Source organism: Ptychodera flava, chromosome 13, assembly GCF_041260155.1.
Source record: "Ptychodera flava strain L36383 chromosome 13, AS_Pfla_20210202, whole genome shotgun sequence".
Taxonomy (NCBI): Eukaryota; Metazoa; Hemichordata; class Enteropneusta; family Ptychoderidae; genus Ptychodera; species Ptychodera flava.
In genome coordinates, this window is record NC_091940.1 from 2080001 (window position 1) to 2096725 (window position 16725).

A 16725-nucleotide genomic window follows, 5' to 3' on the forward strand; every position below is an offset into this window, starting at 1 on the left:
CGAGTCTACTATATCGAGAGTATTTCCTCAAATCAGAGGATGAACTCGACTTTGCCTGTCCGTTTCATAATTTCAGCATAGCTCTGGCATATTTCACGAGTCACCCAATTCCATACCATTCATGTCAACATTGTCGACAATCAAAGTAAAAATGTATTAAAACGTGGTTGAACACATCCTACTTTTGAGAGTAACGACCATGTTAAGGTTTCAAAGAAAATTTATCCGACTATTGCACGCCTAGACGTCAATTTTATCATTCTTGTCATTACACATTCACAGATGAATCAAAGTTTGATGAAGCTCACTCAAGCGAAATGTGACTGAATCCACTGTAACTAACTGACGAATCAAATAAACTAATGCGGCAAAGTCGGTTCATTACATTGAAGGTTCTAGTTAGGGTGTACATGCAGTGTGCGTTGCATATTTTAAATACTCGGTTTACTGTTTACCACCTTTGTTTGAAAAGAAATGATCTATATAAGGCAAGATCGATGATCGACATGGCAAGAACTTTCTGAAGCACTATGTCAAATCCCAGTACGACTCGTCAGACAGCTTGTCTACTGGTAAACATCTCCAAATTACTGACTGAAATTCAACTCTCCGGAGTCATGGCAATACTTAATTTACATTTTACCCGCCTTTAAAAGTTTAGTCGATGAAAGTTTTTCGTGGAAGGTGCCATGAAATTGGTTGTGCTACATATTTCAACTTTAAAATTACCTGCCGTCTTTATTATCTCATAAACTAGTGGTGAAATTTTAGGTGAACCATTTTATACTTTCAATTTTATGTTATTGGTATGTATTTGTCTAACGTTTCTTAAAACTAGGATTTTGGTAGCCCTGAACCTTAAAGAACATCATGGGAAATACCTTAAAGTGACCAACAGAAGTGTTTCCTCTTTTTTCCGGAACGACAGTGACGCGGTATGAAAACGAGTACCGGTAGCATTTAATATGGGGGATGACTGTGAAAAACAGTATCAACTTTAGTTCTGGGACGATATTACTGCTTGTTAATGGTTCATTCAAAAGGAATTAGAGTGTCTTAGAGGGGAAGAATAAGTTTCTCTGCGAAAACTTCAAATTGGATTCTCTGCCCGATAGCTTTCATTCAAAACAATCTTGATTAAATGAAAGCTGCTGCCCTCCCCTTGCTTTGGAGTGCATTTTCGTAACCATTGTAAACATGAAGAGCAGGCAAAAGCGTTTTGATAAAGAACTCATAGAATCTAGATATTGAAATTAAGGACAAAGTCTTGTATCACGGAAAATTGGTACGTCGTGCAAAGGGAACAGAGAGGTGCATAGCCCGTCTTCTTGCTCCTCACATGGTGCAAACTGCTTTCTATTCATTCAGCTGAATAGAAACAATACAAAACACGTGCGGATAATTACGGTTAGCTGAATAGAAACAATACAAAACACGTGCGGATAATTAGGGTTAGCTGAATAGAAACAATACAAAACACGTGCGGATAATTACGGTTAGCTGAATAGAAACAATAAAAACACGTGCGGATAATTACGGTTGGCTAAAACGATGACGTAGAGGGCATCCTCTTCCCGGACTACCCTTTCAAATAATTCGATGTACTTCCAAACGGTGTTGTCCTTGGTTTTACAAAAACATTACTTTTAATTTCCCCAACCATGAGGTACGTCAGTACACTAGATACAAAACACGTGCGGATAATTACGGTTAGCTGAATAGAAACAAAACAAAACACGTTCGGATAATTACGTTAGCTGAATAGAAACAATACAAAACACGTGCGGATAATTACGGTTAGCTGAATAGAAACAATACAAAACACGTGCGGATAATTACGGTTAGCTGAATAGAAACAATACAAAACACGTGCGGATAATTACGGTTGGCTGAATAGAAACAATACAAAACACGTGCGGATAATTACGGTTGGCTAAAACGATGACGTAGAGGGCATCCTCTTCCCGGACTACCCTTTCGGTGTTGTTATTTTATAACAAAAACATTACTTTTAATTTCCCCAACCATGAGTTACGTCAGTACACTAGATAAAAGCAATTATGGACATGATTGTATACACAGTTTAAAACTAACTCTTGAAACAATACTTCGCCAATTGTAATGGCAAAATACACAAAATGTATTAATTAACAAAGTATTATATAACAAAATGTACTAATTAACTTATATATGCACGTTTTGTAATTATAGCAAGGAGTCTAAATTCTCGGTTATGTCAGGAAATTTTAGGACGCTCTCAGAGGGACTTTAGGATATCAAAATGGTCCTACATGGGAGTTTAGATATGACAAAATTAAAGATAGTATTTGGCAATTCAAACTCGCCCATGTCGGTAAAGTTTGCTGCTACACAATTCATTGAGCTGGGAGATGCGATACACAATCCATAATATCTTTTCGCCCTTAAAGTAATGATCACGACTATCTCCGTTTGTTATTATTGATGTGAATGAGATACTTATTACAAAAAAAGACGTTTCTTAACTTTGTTATTCAAACAAAACATTTCTTTTCCTTCCATTACCCCGCTGTCTCATAATTTCACACAATTTGAATTAATAGATTTACTGAATTTTGGTTCTTTGTAATTATGTTTCGTTGACATTCGTCAAATGATTAGATCAAATAGTCGAGAATTGAGAAGCAATAACGTTTGACAGCATTATGCACAAGATTATATATGTCGTCTTCTCTGTGAAGCCTCTATGTCAATCCTCTTAAAAAACTGATCAATCGCTGATAAAACCACCTACTTTGGCTGAGATAATGACAAAGTGAAGTCTTCAGATTTGATATTGATACAATGTATAAAAGAAGTCAAAATACTCAAAATACTTAAAGTCCTTTATTGAAATAAAACCTTCCAGTGTGTAGATATCAATATACTAGGAAGTCAATTAATTGACCTGTATATCACTTCATTCCGATTAAACTTTAATGCAGTGTAATCCTGCAACATTTAATCAATGCAAGAAAGTTCATGAGTGACAGTATCGTGAATCTTTGCAAAACCTGGGGGATGCGGCTAGGACCCTGAAAGACCTCTTTTCATATATAGCGTTACTAAGTTTGGTGTTTTCGGGAGATCAAATTGCCTCATTTGCAGAAACACAGTATGGCTACTGTAGCCTATGTATTAATAGTAAACGACTGTCACTGTCCAACACACATGAAACCGATTTCATGTTCAAAGTATAGATACCGTCAATCAAAACAGACTGTGTGTGTCATGTTTCTGTAGAATCGGGGTATCGTTGTTACAAAATTAAACATTCTTGATTTCGTTAACAGACTAATTTTGAATGACCTCCATGTTATCAATCTACACATGATACACGATACAACCTATAAGCTTATCTATATATACTGTCGCAGTTAATGCAAAATGAAACATCAGTTTCCAGTCTCATGGCATGCTTCACCGTTATACATGATTTCACTAAAACGCGCAATATTGTTCGGTCTCTCAACAATTTTCAAAACATTTTTGTAGCAAGTTTTGAATGAATTCTGGCCGTCAGAATTGAATTTTTCGACTGTGTTTGACGTCAATGTAAAACGGTTCATTAAGGTTCGACCACGGAGTTCTGATTTACAACCAGAATCCAATTTGATTGACAACAATACATTATAACAGGCTGCTGCCAATTTGTTTTAACAAGTCAGATATATCGGCATGTCAGAATGTCGACGGTGGTAAAGTAGAACTAGAGGCTTATTAATTTTCATATGGATCATAAAAGATAAATGTCGTCTTGATAATTGTATGATGAGTCAATTAGAACATAACAAGTTTCTGATTGTATCAGGCAATACATTTCTTGAGTATTTACAGTGTTACGTGATAAAGGAGATTATAAGGGCCATGTCACTTTTTGATATCCTTCCGCAGCTGTGCTAATTAAATGCAAGGATATAGAGGTAACGTTCGGGGTGAACCACTTGAATAAGAAGTGTCATGATAGATCGTAATTTTAACTTAAAGGTGTTTCCTATAAATATTTCACGTTGGATTGCTGTTTGATTGTAATACTATAGTTCTTCCGCCGTTAAGAGATGAGAAATAGTTTAATTTAAGCTTGATGACTCAGAATGAAATGTCTCAATGACTGAGAGCATTAACCTTGATCTTTGCCTTATTGCCCTCTAGATTGCAATCATACAGGCAAATACACAATGTATTGCCCTCTAGATTGTGAACATATGGGAAAATACAGCAATGTATTGCCCTCTAGATTGTGATCATACGGGCAAATACAGCAATATGTACATGTATTGCCCTCTAGATTGTGGGGCAAATATAGCAATGTATTCGTTCTTCATCTGAACTGAATGACATGTTTCCTTATAAATCTGTATACGGCCACAGTAGTTTGCTTATCAATGATATGCTATCAAAAAGTTAAACTTAGGAGTATAAATTTAAAATGCGACCACATTGATTTCAGCAATCGACTCACACACAAATATGATCGTTATTTCTCTTACCAGTCGTATATGGATTGATTTTGGTTGTAATATCAACACTTGTTATTTCAAATTGTGGCATCTTCAATTCTTTGTTGAGAGAAACAGCGCCTTTGTTAGCCCAGGCAAATACCACATGTTCCGTAGTGTAGCCATCTGAAAGATATATGTAGAACAACAACAGAAATAACGATGATAACGACATGGCGACGAAGATGATCATGATGCTGCTGATGATCCTGCTGCTGCCGATTATGATGATAATGCTATGATGATGATGATGATGATGATGATGATGATGATGATGATGATGATGATGATGGTGGTGACGATATGAGAACATTAGACGAGAACAAGAATAGGAACAATGACAATTACATTTTATTCCCACGATTATGATTACTAGCCATATTGTAAGGTTCCTACAAATCTTAATTGAACTGATTGAAGCTTCGCATAATTGACAGCACATGGAGCATACATGGTACGTTTAACTTACTACGTGGCTTAATTGATAATACATGGCGCATGCGTGGTATACCTTTGACTAAGTAAGTGGTAAGTGTACTTACAACTCTCCAGAAGCATTTCACAAACTTGCTGATCCATCGGATAATTTTGCAGATTCATATAGCAAGCCAGAGTCAATGTCAGTCTGTAAAGACATAATCAAATCTGGTCTGCATAAAGGGCTTACTTTACAATATAAAACAACTGACCGTGCAGCATAACAAGAGATACTCAGACAACACGAACGGTTAGATCTTTTCAAAGGTATTACGTACGTAAATAAGGTATGCAGATAACATAGGTTTCTCATTAAATTAGGTTTGATTGAGTTGGATATAGTGGTATTATTTATAAAGTACTATGATTCCAATTAACGTCGATTTAGAGGCTTTCTGGAACTTTCAAAACAGTGATCATAATTGTACGTAAATTACAGCAGACTAATTCCTGATCTCTACATCTTTACCAAATAAACACGATTACAGGAAATCCCAAGTAGCAATCTAATATATGCTTATACATAAAGGCGGTTGTGAGACGAATGTTAAATTTTCTTGGCTATATAGTCGCTAATGTGACTAATGTTGCACTTTTTCTGTAACATTTTCCGTGACATTGTGATTCAAAATCTAGCCATGGATGCTTGCATCGCATCAACGGATGAGTTTCTGGAAGATCATACTGACGATTGTAACGATATACGGTGTAATACAACGACAAGTGCTCACAAACAACCCAACAGTAATCACGTCGATAATATACTGAACAATAAAATATCGACCGTGAAACTATTACAATCTCACGATAAAACAATGACTACTACTTCTTAAGTATTATAACACCATTCGTAACTGATCATTTGCTTTTCATTCACGTAGGAAGGGCATCGATTCGAAACTAAACGTATAAGATCCTCTATTTTTTTCATTGTGGCAATATTTCGCATGGGAGTACAAACTGCCTTTCGATTTATCGAGTTATGTTAGTTTGTGATGTAAAATTTAAGCCTTCAAAGGAGCAGAAAGCAAGGTAAAATTAAAATGCTCTCATTCATTTTTGGGCACAGAGTACAAAATATTTGTCTACAGCGGCTTTTCAATACACAAAGACGCATACGCCTCGAGGAATGAAGATAGTGAGCAATTTTCTCGTAAAGAAATCAAGCATCTTGACACTTTTATTAAAAGTAAATAGATAGTATTTTGTGAAGTTTCATAAACATGACAGAGATGCGGGTCCCAAGTAACTCGACAGGCAACATTTTCGTGTGATCATTTTAATATCAGTTTGAACTATTCTTTACGAACTTACATTTGTTTGACTGAAAATTTTTGATTTGATATGCATTGCAAGTCTGATAAAGTTTCGACATGTGACTGCTCGATCGTAAACAGACACATTCACTACTTTTTGTTTGTTCTTAATATTCCAGATATGTTTAGACAGAATGCGTTTTCTTATCGGCGTTAGTGTAAGACTATAGGCCTATATGAGTAGTTTAGTGACACTGCTGATCGCCCAATATCGGCGTTGCATCTCTTTGTGTTTTTGTTACTCTAGCGTTATGAAAAACAAGTTAAGATCAGTAAAATGCTTTATACTAGCCCGATTCTCTTGGGGTATGTGTTGACAAGTTTTTTATTCTTTTGCATTTCTTTAAATACAGTTTGATAGAAGTTAACATAATGGTAAAATCTTCCTAGGAAACATGTGGATTTTTTAATCTTCCTTGATTTTAGGAGCATTTATGAACTGTGGATCTTTAAAGCGTGAAGATACTTAATTTGGATAATATCGGACAGCATCTACCTAGAATCTGCACTCCCAGTACAAATATAATATGCCATACGAGGTCATCACGTTTTGATATACATTTTGATTTGCACCTTATTAAAACATTAACATGTAATGTAAAATTAATTGAAATGACCCATAAAAATAAAAGGCGGTCATGTTCATGTTCGGATGGACGTATCAAGTAATTAAAAACGGTTTCAATACTTGAATATTGTCTCTTTTGCAATGTGATAAAGCAAATCACGGTTCATCGCCTAATGCGGTGATAAAAGCTTCCTCTTAGAAATTATTTTACAAATTATCAAAAGTATTTTACTTTTCTTTTACCATTTGATTTCTGTCTGCGCTCCATTTAAAGTATTTCGATGAAAGTTGAGATTACAAATTACAGAATTGTTGCATGACTCTAGAATTCATCTTGGGGTCATTAATGGTGTCCGTTATGATTTGGTAAGTCTGTGACCATCACATAGTTTACCCTCATAGATTTTATCAGCTAGACTCGCTGACCTTTAGCAAAACAGAGACAACAATAAGTCTCGCTTATAAGGCTTGTATGTTTGTCATTATCGATCAATCTCTCAACAAAGTGATGAACAGAAAAGCAATATTTAGAGAGTCGACGATCTTCGTAGTCGAGTGTTATTCGCTAGCTCAAGTGAAATTGCATTTTATCGCGTCGCGACCTCCTACGCACGTACATGGAACAAGAGTTCAAACGTTTCCATAACAACACTTCAAAGGACATCAAAATTGTATTGAGTGAACTGTAATCGCCGTAACCAGGTCACTTCAGTCAAATATTATAATTGACATTAAACAATCGTTCAGAATTTCGAGCAAATCACAAGACTTTTAAAATAACAGATACCATTAGGATTCAGCAATTTACACATTGATTGAAACAAAGCAAATCATATTACACTGTTCGCACTGAAAAAGATAGCGTATCAAAATGAGCTGACTTTAATCAAGTCAAAAATGTATCAAAGTCCTTGGTTATAATTGTCGACAAAAGCCGTTTGGCAAAATATTTGACATGAACAAAGAAACAGAAACGACGGCTCTTGAAGTTAAACGTAGTCAAAAATATTATACATTGTACAAGTCGTCAGCTAGCATTGAAACTTTCATTTACGGTAATATAAACGTTTTGCACACAAAAGTATCGCCGCTGTAACAGCTTGTAGATAGACACAATCGAAAAATTAATCATAACGATCCATGCTTCAATCTATAAAATGAATGATGATAATCTGTCTTTAGTTACTGCGGAGAATGATAGATTTTTGATTAAATTTTGATGACGAATTTGCCGAACTAGGTTGCAAAAGGTTGAGTAAGACAGCTTATGATCTCAGTGTAACTAACCGAGTATTTCGTTAATTCGTTCAAATTAAATTAAAATAACTTAGTCTCCTGGCATCGTTTTCAATATCATTAAAAAGTTCACCAGTGACATCTGAAAATTGACAGCTAAATTAAACAAGTCAGCTTTATAGTGCTATGTTATGCTATATTGCAGAACCAAATGTTTTCTGATTCCTGAAAGTCGATATGTTTTACATTAATAAATGCACAACAAAGGTTATGCAGCATATTGTCGATTTTTATTGATTTGTTTACTTGAGGTTAATTAGCTATTTCACTAGTCTTTCAACTTGCTCTTTCTGACACAAGCACCAATACAGTTGCATATCTTAGCGCTTTCACATTGAAATGTTAGATCTAGAAAAACCGAATGTTGTTTTAAATTAACCATAGTATTGTTAAATGCACTTTTAATTTGGTGTTTTATTCTTAGAAATTAACTGTTATTTTCATCCAATGTTCTGATGTGGTTTTTAAAAATCTTTTTATTGATCGTGATCATATTATTTCATTCAAGTGCGTCTTATGACGCAAATGATAATTTGGCGTAATTAATTGCTGTTATAATTTTCGAAATTGATATTTAAATACGCATTAAAATCACTCGAAAGCAATTTTTCTTTTGAAACTCCCTCTAACGGTTTGTTAATGTTACGCAAAAATGTATATAATTTTCATTGAATTTTGATACATGTGATTTTAAACCCAACGAATGAATCTTTCCATGGTGTAACTATTACAGCTTGACAGGATTTCATTCTATCGTGAATTCATTTGATTTGCTGCAATATTGATTTTGTGCCTTCCAAGTGTGTTTGCTGTTGGCTTTCAAGGCTTGCGGTATGGTGCTTTGTTAAAATCACAACTACCATTCATCCATACGTAGTGTTCATGTTTACTTAGCGTGAAATAAAACTGGGCAAAATTGCGATGATTGTCACTCTACTTGACTAATTAGTTTTACTGTTCGTCTTTCATTAGGATTTTCATCCTAGCAGGACCATGAGCTAATTTGAGTAATTTTCTCAGCCACTTGGGGTCAGCTAAAGGCAGCTGATCGTAAACATTGTGCCCATTCATCCGTGCATCAAATCGTGTGAGTAACAGAGCATTAATAATTGTCTTGGTCCGAGTAATGAACGAATGCATGTAACTCTTTAAAATTCCATTATGTTATTATCTTGTAGGGCAAAGTTCACGAGGTAAAAGTGGATACTGATTAGATAGCCTAGAATTGTTCCCGTAGATTTACATGTGAATGAAGCATTATGATGATGTCTTCTGGTCGATATTGAATGTCTTAAAAACTTAGATAAAAGTAAACGATTAGCTTGGGATGTCTTCTAATCACGTAACTAGAACCATCTGTCATTTATATCTCCAATAGTTTTAGTGATATATTCGTAAATTACATAGTAAATAGCTTTGTAGTTTAATCACAGTCGGTCCAAAAATACCCAGTAACGCGTACTATATTATAGACGAAGCAAGGTGCTTAACCAAGCCGAAGCTTAGAGAGGACGTTAATTTTTGACTGGAATTCTAACATTTGCTCTTTCATCATAAATTGAATATTATTTTGACCGTTCAGTCATTTTATACAGAAGTTTACCTTCTCTGCAAAATAGCCAATGGCAGTAGAGGTAATAATGGCAGAAACAGTGCTAGTGAAATACAATGAAATACATTGAGTTGTGTAAGTCGAGATGTTGGAATATTGAAATATATGGAACCTAAGGCAAATCGGAATTTGACGTTTTTCTAGTATGTAAATTTTCATTTCCTTAGAATCCAACTGACAAACCGTTCAGTTTCAAAGCTGTACAAAGTTTGCCGCACTTCTAGAAATTAATTCTGGTACGTGTAACGTCTATAAAGAGGAACAGCAAGCAGTGAGGATCCTGTAGCAGAGAGTACACTGCATTCAAAATATCGAGTTATCGTCTATTGAGATGTTAGGTGAGACAGAAGCGTGACATGACTGTGTTATAGAACCTGATTAAAAAGGAAATGATCGTATATCGGCAGAGACATCGATATGGCACGGGTTATTTTTGCATACGAATACTCGCTTGCTCAGTTTGACTTTCATCCGAGAAGTAAAACCTACTTTGGGGTTCATTATCATCTATATCGTTATGAGTTATGACTACAAGTTCCTATATAGCTCAATATTCTGTTCCAGAACAATGATTTTAAGTCAGTGAATCTCACCTCATGCTGTACAATACATTCCCATTCGGTGAAACTCGTAGTAACTTATTGTCCACTGTTATCGTGTGAAATTTTCCATCTTTTTCATTGATGAAGTATAAGTCAGGAACCCATATTTTGTCGACAAGTTTGTTGTTCAAGCTGATTGTGGTAGAACCATTGAACGACAGACGAGGGTCATTCCATCTTTGTCTCATGAAGAATGTCACGCGATAATCCTGATGAAAATCAGATCAATTATTAATGTGCTAGTAAATTGCATTTAAGTGATTTAACTTTAGCAAATTAAGCAAGGAAAATGTGTATGGTTGCAGAATACGCTAAAACATTACCAAACACTAGCATAGTTGCACATATCACAGCGGTATCACAAATGAACACACATTTGGACCAATCAAATGAAGGCGTTGACACACGGAGGTAATGTAGCGGTGATAATACTATGTATCAAAGGTCGATACACTCTTTAACCCTGGCCCATATAGCTATTAAATTTGTTGCATCGAAATAAATGAGCAACGTACGTTAAAGCATTATGTTTGCGGCTCTGGAATATAGTTTTATATTGGAATATTTAAAAAAAAGGAAATAGGTTGACGGAATATGAGTATGCGATTTGAAATCATGTCTAACGCTTTGAACATTTGTCAAAAATATAATATCACATGATTCTTACTATGATGGGTAAATAATGCATTGCGTTGGAAACACACGATTTACAATGATGGGTAAATGATGCAACGCTATGAAAACACACGACTACACTTAAAGAAACCTTGTGAATGTGATGTCAATGTTCAGGTAAATCTATTTTCAGCACATTTAGATATTTTCCTAAGTTAGTAAAGCCGCCTACGTCACAAAAGGTTAAGCTGATTGGTTGAATTTACATGATAAACGATGTAATAATTTATCAGAACAGTTTCCACCTTTCAAGAGTAACTATTGTATTCTGTCAAGTTTAGCGGCAAATATCAAGGCGTAATATAGAACCCAACAACCACTCTATTGCCACAAAGTGTTCAATTCAACGACTTTGTGATCACGATATTTAGATTAACCTGCTATGCCTTATGTCCACTGGTGTGACGCTACATACAACCATGTTTTTGAGTGTATAGTGTATCACACTGTTGTTCTGATGGTGCGTCAAACTGGCAAGAAAATGCAATATTACTGAACCTATCAACATTAACTCAACCAGATATGAACTCAATGTGCTCACGTGTTTTACAACAGGTTCATTTATAGTAGTAGGCTTTGCAGAATGTTGGATATCCAGTAAACAGACTAGAAAATTTTAGCATTTACTCAACACAACAACCTGGCCTGCTAATGCGAATGGAAAGAATGACTTTGAGTTTGACAAAACTACAAACTTTGTTATCAAGCATTGAAATTGACTGCTGATGACTCGACATGTATTGACATTTATCAGACACTACTGGACGCATGAAATAATACAGTATGACATGAATTACTGCATACTTTTTGGCTGCTATGAAGTTGTGTAAAACAATTGTACCTTTGACCTGTCTTATACTAAAGTGACGAAACGACGAACAAGGAGATGTTACGCAACATTTGCAGACCTCAGGATAATCATTAACCAAAACATAAGAACAAGGACAGACATTGTATTTTCTGACAGCAGTTCAATTGAGCACACGACGCAGAGTGGAAGAAAACTTCTGATAAGACTAGACGTCTATACCGGGCGTGTATATGGCTTACTGCCAGAGTAACTATCTCTGACGAGGATTTATTGTATTATGTTTTTCAATATTCCTGTCAATAAACCCAATTCATACCAATATGATCGACACCCGTGTGAGGCGTGTAATAAGAACAATCAGATATCTGTTATATCATTATATGTAGCAGGTTTCATCAACTTTCGCACAGTACTCTCAGAGTTAAATCACTAATTGCAAAACTTTATTTAATATGTAAATGAACTAATTATTAACTTGACACGCCCAATGCTTCTAAGTATAATTAATATTTATCAGATCAATATCTGTAGCAAGTTTTATCAAATGTAATGCTGTAATTTTGGAGTAATATCACTAATTACAAAGTTCATTAAATATGCAAATGAACCCTTAATTAACTCCACACAACTAAATGCTTTACACCACAGTTAGATATCTGTCAGATCAGTATCTGCAGCAGAATTCATCAAATTTGGTGCAGTTATATCGGAGTTATATGACTAATTATAAAACTTCATAAAATATGCAAATGAGCTATTTATTAACTTGACACTGCCCAATGCTTCTAAGTATAATTAGATATATATCAGATCAATATTTGTTGCACGTATCATCAAGTTTGGTGCAGGAATTTCAGAGCTATGTCACTAATAACAAAAGTTTATTAAATATGCAAATGAGCAGATAATTGACATGACACTCACAGTATCATCATAATGTTATGAGATTGTCATCTGTGAAAAGTTTCATGAAATTTTGTGCAGTATTTCTTGATATATGTCTACACTGTCATTACCGTCTCCATAGGGAAACCATTGTACGAAAAAAATGATATTGCATAACTTCATTAATATGCAAGCCACACTAACCAAAATCTAATCAGTTCTTGCAAGTAGCATATGGTACCTGTGTACCAAATCTGGCTCGAATCTGTTTAGGTGGTTTTGAGTTATCGTGTAAACAGACAGACACACACACACACACACACACACACACACACACACACACACTCACACGGACAGACAGACAGATATCGCTATGACATTAGCCCACGTGTGAACACGTGAGCTAAAAACGATCCACTCAATAGAGACGTTCGGGGAATTCGTCGGCAGGGTGAACCCGTAGTGTGTAGATTGTAGCCAAGGTTACTGCTTCGCAACTATTTTTTCCTGCATCTAGGAAGAAAATATGAAATTCACATTCTGGCGTTTGTTGCAATTTTGCGTCAATCGATATCACACAGTGGATTTTTAAAGAAAGCATTCAATGGATATGACGAGTCTGGCTTTCCTGCAAGCTCGTCAACATGTAAGATCGTTTTAATCAACGACACAATTGTCGGAAATTCGTGACAAAACCCCATCGAGTTGGTCAATCGTCTAATGAGGAACAGTCACGACAAACAATATGAGGAAACTTCAAGTTTGTTGTCAGGCGATAAACGTCAAATATGTTACAACACACCTTAAAATCAAAGATCTGGGAGCTCTAGTGAGTTTTTCTTCCCATGTCTCCTTCAGTAAAAGCAATGTAAGTTTTATTCAGCCAATGTCTCCTTCAGTGAAAGTAGTGTAAGTTTTAGTATATTCGTTCTACTGAGCGGAGTTGCAATACTTTTTCAACATTTGTTCTCTGAGAACGTAGAATAATAGCGTATGGTTGCCTCGCTCGGCAAAAGCAATAACGGAGCAAAGCCAGACCAAACAAAATTAAGAAATTCCTGTGCGCTTAAGTCATCATATCAACCGTCACAATGTGGGTGTCTTGTCAGCGTTTTAACCGATGTCCATGTGTTATAAGGGACAATTTTCACATGTTATACTTTCATACTAATTTACCAACAACATCAGTGATGCTTCCCAAATAAGTTTTCGTAGCACCACTTTCGACAAATTTAGCTGTTTGCATTATTTAGCTAATTCGTTGATATTCATTCGGTGTGATGACATCGCAGACGCTTTTTTTCGAATAGCATGTCTAATACTGTAATTTCTATCCTTTCTATTACACGATCACACTACCAATTATGGTGACTTCTGTTTGGCTTGCATTTAGAACTTTATTTTGAAAGTTTTTATGTGTTTTTTTTGTAGTCTGTAAGTAGGACTCGATTTCGTCGGTCTTCCATTTAAAAATCTAAACAAAAAATGAATGCGACAAGAGTTGTATGGCAGACTTTATATGAAAGACTTTATATGACTGTCACAGAATTTATATGGCAGGCTTTATATAGCAGACTCTATATGATATGGTCGACTTTATGTCGTAAATGTCCGGGGCTTTCACTTTGTGTATTAGCGAAAATATTGTTAAAATATATTACGGGCGTTATAACCTTTAACACCCAAATTCGTCATCTCTTAAAATTATCATTCAAGTTTTCTTAATGCCACCATTCTATGAATACAACAAAATTATGCTGCTTTACGTTGAGTTAAAAACTATCTACTGTTGATTGACCAATCAGAGTGCTCAATTCAGGTGTGTTTTATTACTCGTAAAGCCTGTGTCACCAAATTCCAGACACATGACAGCGCCGTAGTAAAGTACTGTCCAATCAAAAGTGAACATGTCATATTCTGTAGACATCTGGTACGTTTTAATATTCAAATTTGGTAACATGGCGGAAACCAGCTGCAACACAACATCTGCTGTGCCCTAGGGCATTTATATAATGTGCCCTTGGGCATTTATAGGATGTTCCATTACATTGGAAGGCTATTTCACAATTAAAGTTTTAATTCATATCCTAAACATGTTACATTGACAAAGGGGACGGTTGACGTAAATACATTGAAAACGAAAATATATCAGTTAGGGGCGATAGTTTTTAAGTCGGATAAAACCCTCGCACTCGGGCTCTTCTGGTATATAAGTCCAACCCTACGATAAAATGTCTCGGCCTGCGGCCTCGACATTTTATCGTGGGTTGGACTTTATATACCAGAAGAGCCCTCGTACTCGGGCTTTATCCTATACTAGTTAACAGATTGGAGCTTCTGATGTTTTTTGTTGATAACATATAAATTTTACAGAATATATAAATTTTACAGTTTGATTATTATAAAGTCTATTTGGCACAGAACATACATCAACAACTTGCCTGGACATAGAAAAATTATTGTGAGTGACGCTAAAACGCATATAACGCTATATTATGCAGAATTTTCATTACCAAGATTTTCAATCTTTTCGCTCTTAAATTGCGTCACGAATGTACAGTCTAATTTGGCTAATACATTAGTCTTCATACATAGTGTTGAACACTATTATTAACGTTTGCTGAAAAAAGGTTTCATATTACATACCAGTAATATCATTTTGCTGGTATTGTTTTATCGAAGTCGTACATGGGAGCATTTCAGAGAATCGACAAGTGAATAGGAGAGTATAGGAGAGCAAATTTCATACCAGAGTATAACTACTCATTCTCGCGAGCCAGGACATGATTTCCGCTCCGCGGGCCTACGCAAAAATCGGTTTGCGTTACCCGCTGTTGCCGTAAAGGGCCGCGTGGTTTACGATGATGATAATCACATGATCTGATATTTCAGCAGAATAAACTAGCTTTCCTGGGGGTTGGTTACACCGAGTTGTCATTTTGTGTAAAGTCTTACAATTAGAAAACACCATAAGCTATTTTTACACCTTTGTTTGAGACTTGTCATTTGGGTCATCCTTACAAAATGCTGTAAACGTTGATAATTTTATGAAAAAGCTTATTTGAAGAAGTGGAACTTGAAATGGTAATAATACAGTACAATAATACAGTTATTGACAGACAACATGCGTTAACATTGAAGGTTAATTGTCAGCCTAGAAAGAATGATCTAAATAGGCTTTTGATTGCCATAGTTTACATCGGAAGCAATAATATTACAAAATTGTCTTTTGAATTTTTCAATAGTACACTGAGACTGAGATTGCACATAACACAGCGTATTTTGCTAAAACTCCCTAAGGCTTATTTTGCAAAGATTCATTGAATTTTCATGACAAATAGTCATTAGTTGATTGAGAAAGAAGACTTTAGTGTAAATTTATATAAATTTATGCAAATCACCCGATTTTCAGGCTTTTTTCTCCTATTTTCACCTTTCAAAACATTTAGACTCCACTCTGGCTGGGTCAAATTTGTGAAATAGTCAAATTATGTTTTTTAAGTAATATTCAACAAAAAGACAATTTTGTTCGGCGATAAAGTGAATTTTATGAGTCACATTTATTTGTTTATCATGATGATTTTAATCCCTTTTTGAATGTCAGTCTTCAAACACCTGTCATATAAATATGAGTAGATAATGCAAAACAAAACTTTTTTTCCCTAAATATATTCTAGTTTCAAATGAGATATTATATATCATGAACTTTTTTACTTACATTAATTTTTATCATTGATACTAAAATCGAGGTTTTGTACTCCTTCCTTGAGTAAACTATTGCTACCATAGCATACCTTATTTTAGATTCACTGCTTTTTGAAAATATATGGTATGAGAGGGTTTTCATTTCATCTCTGATAAATAATATCGCTTTAAAAAAGTGTTTTGATAAAGTGTAACGGCACCTTAAAAAGAAATTGTAGCATTTTGCCGGAATGTGGTAGTTCAAACTACAATTACATAAAA

At 35.2% G+C, this 16725-nt stretch overlaps 1 protein-coding gene across 1 annotated transcript in view; it reads right to left on the minus strand.

Annotated features, from left to right (window-relative positions):
• LOC139147065 (glycine receptor subunit alpha-1-like) overlaps positions 1-16725 on the minus strand; it is a 49354-nt gene that overhangs the window by 21003 nt on the left and 11626 nt on the right. Inside the window, exons 4-6 of the mRNA XM_070717922.1 lie at positions 10380-10597; positions 5060-5142; positions 4509-4643 (exon numbers count right to left, since the gene is read on the minus strand). Coding sequence (XP_070574023.1) covers positions 4509-4643; positions 5060-5142; positions 10380-10597 — 436 coding nt within the window. The remainder of the gene's footprint in view (positions 1-4508; positions 4644-5059; positions 5143-10379; positions 10598-16725) is intronic.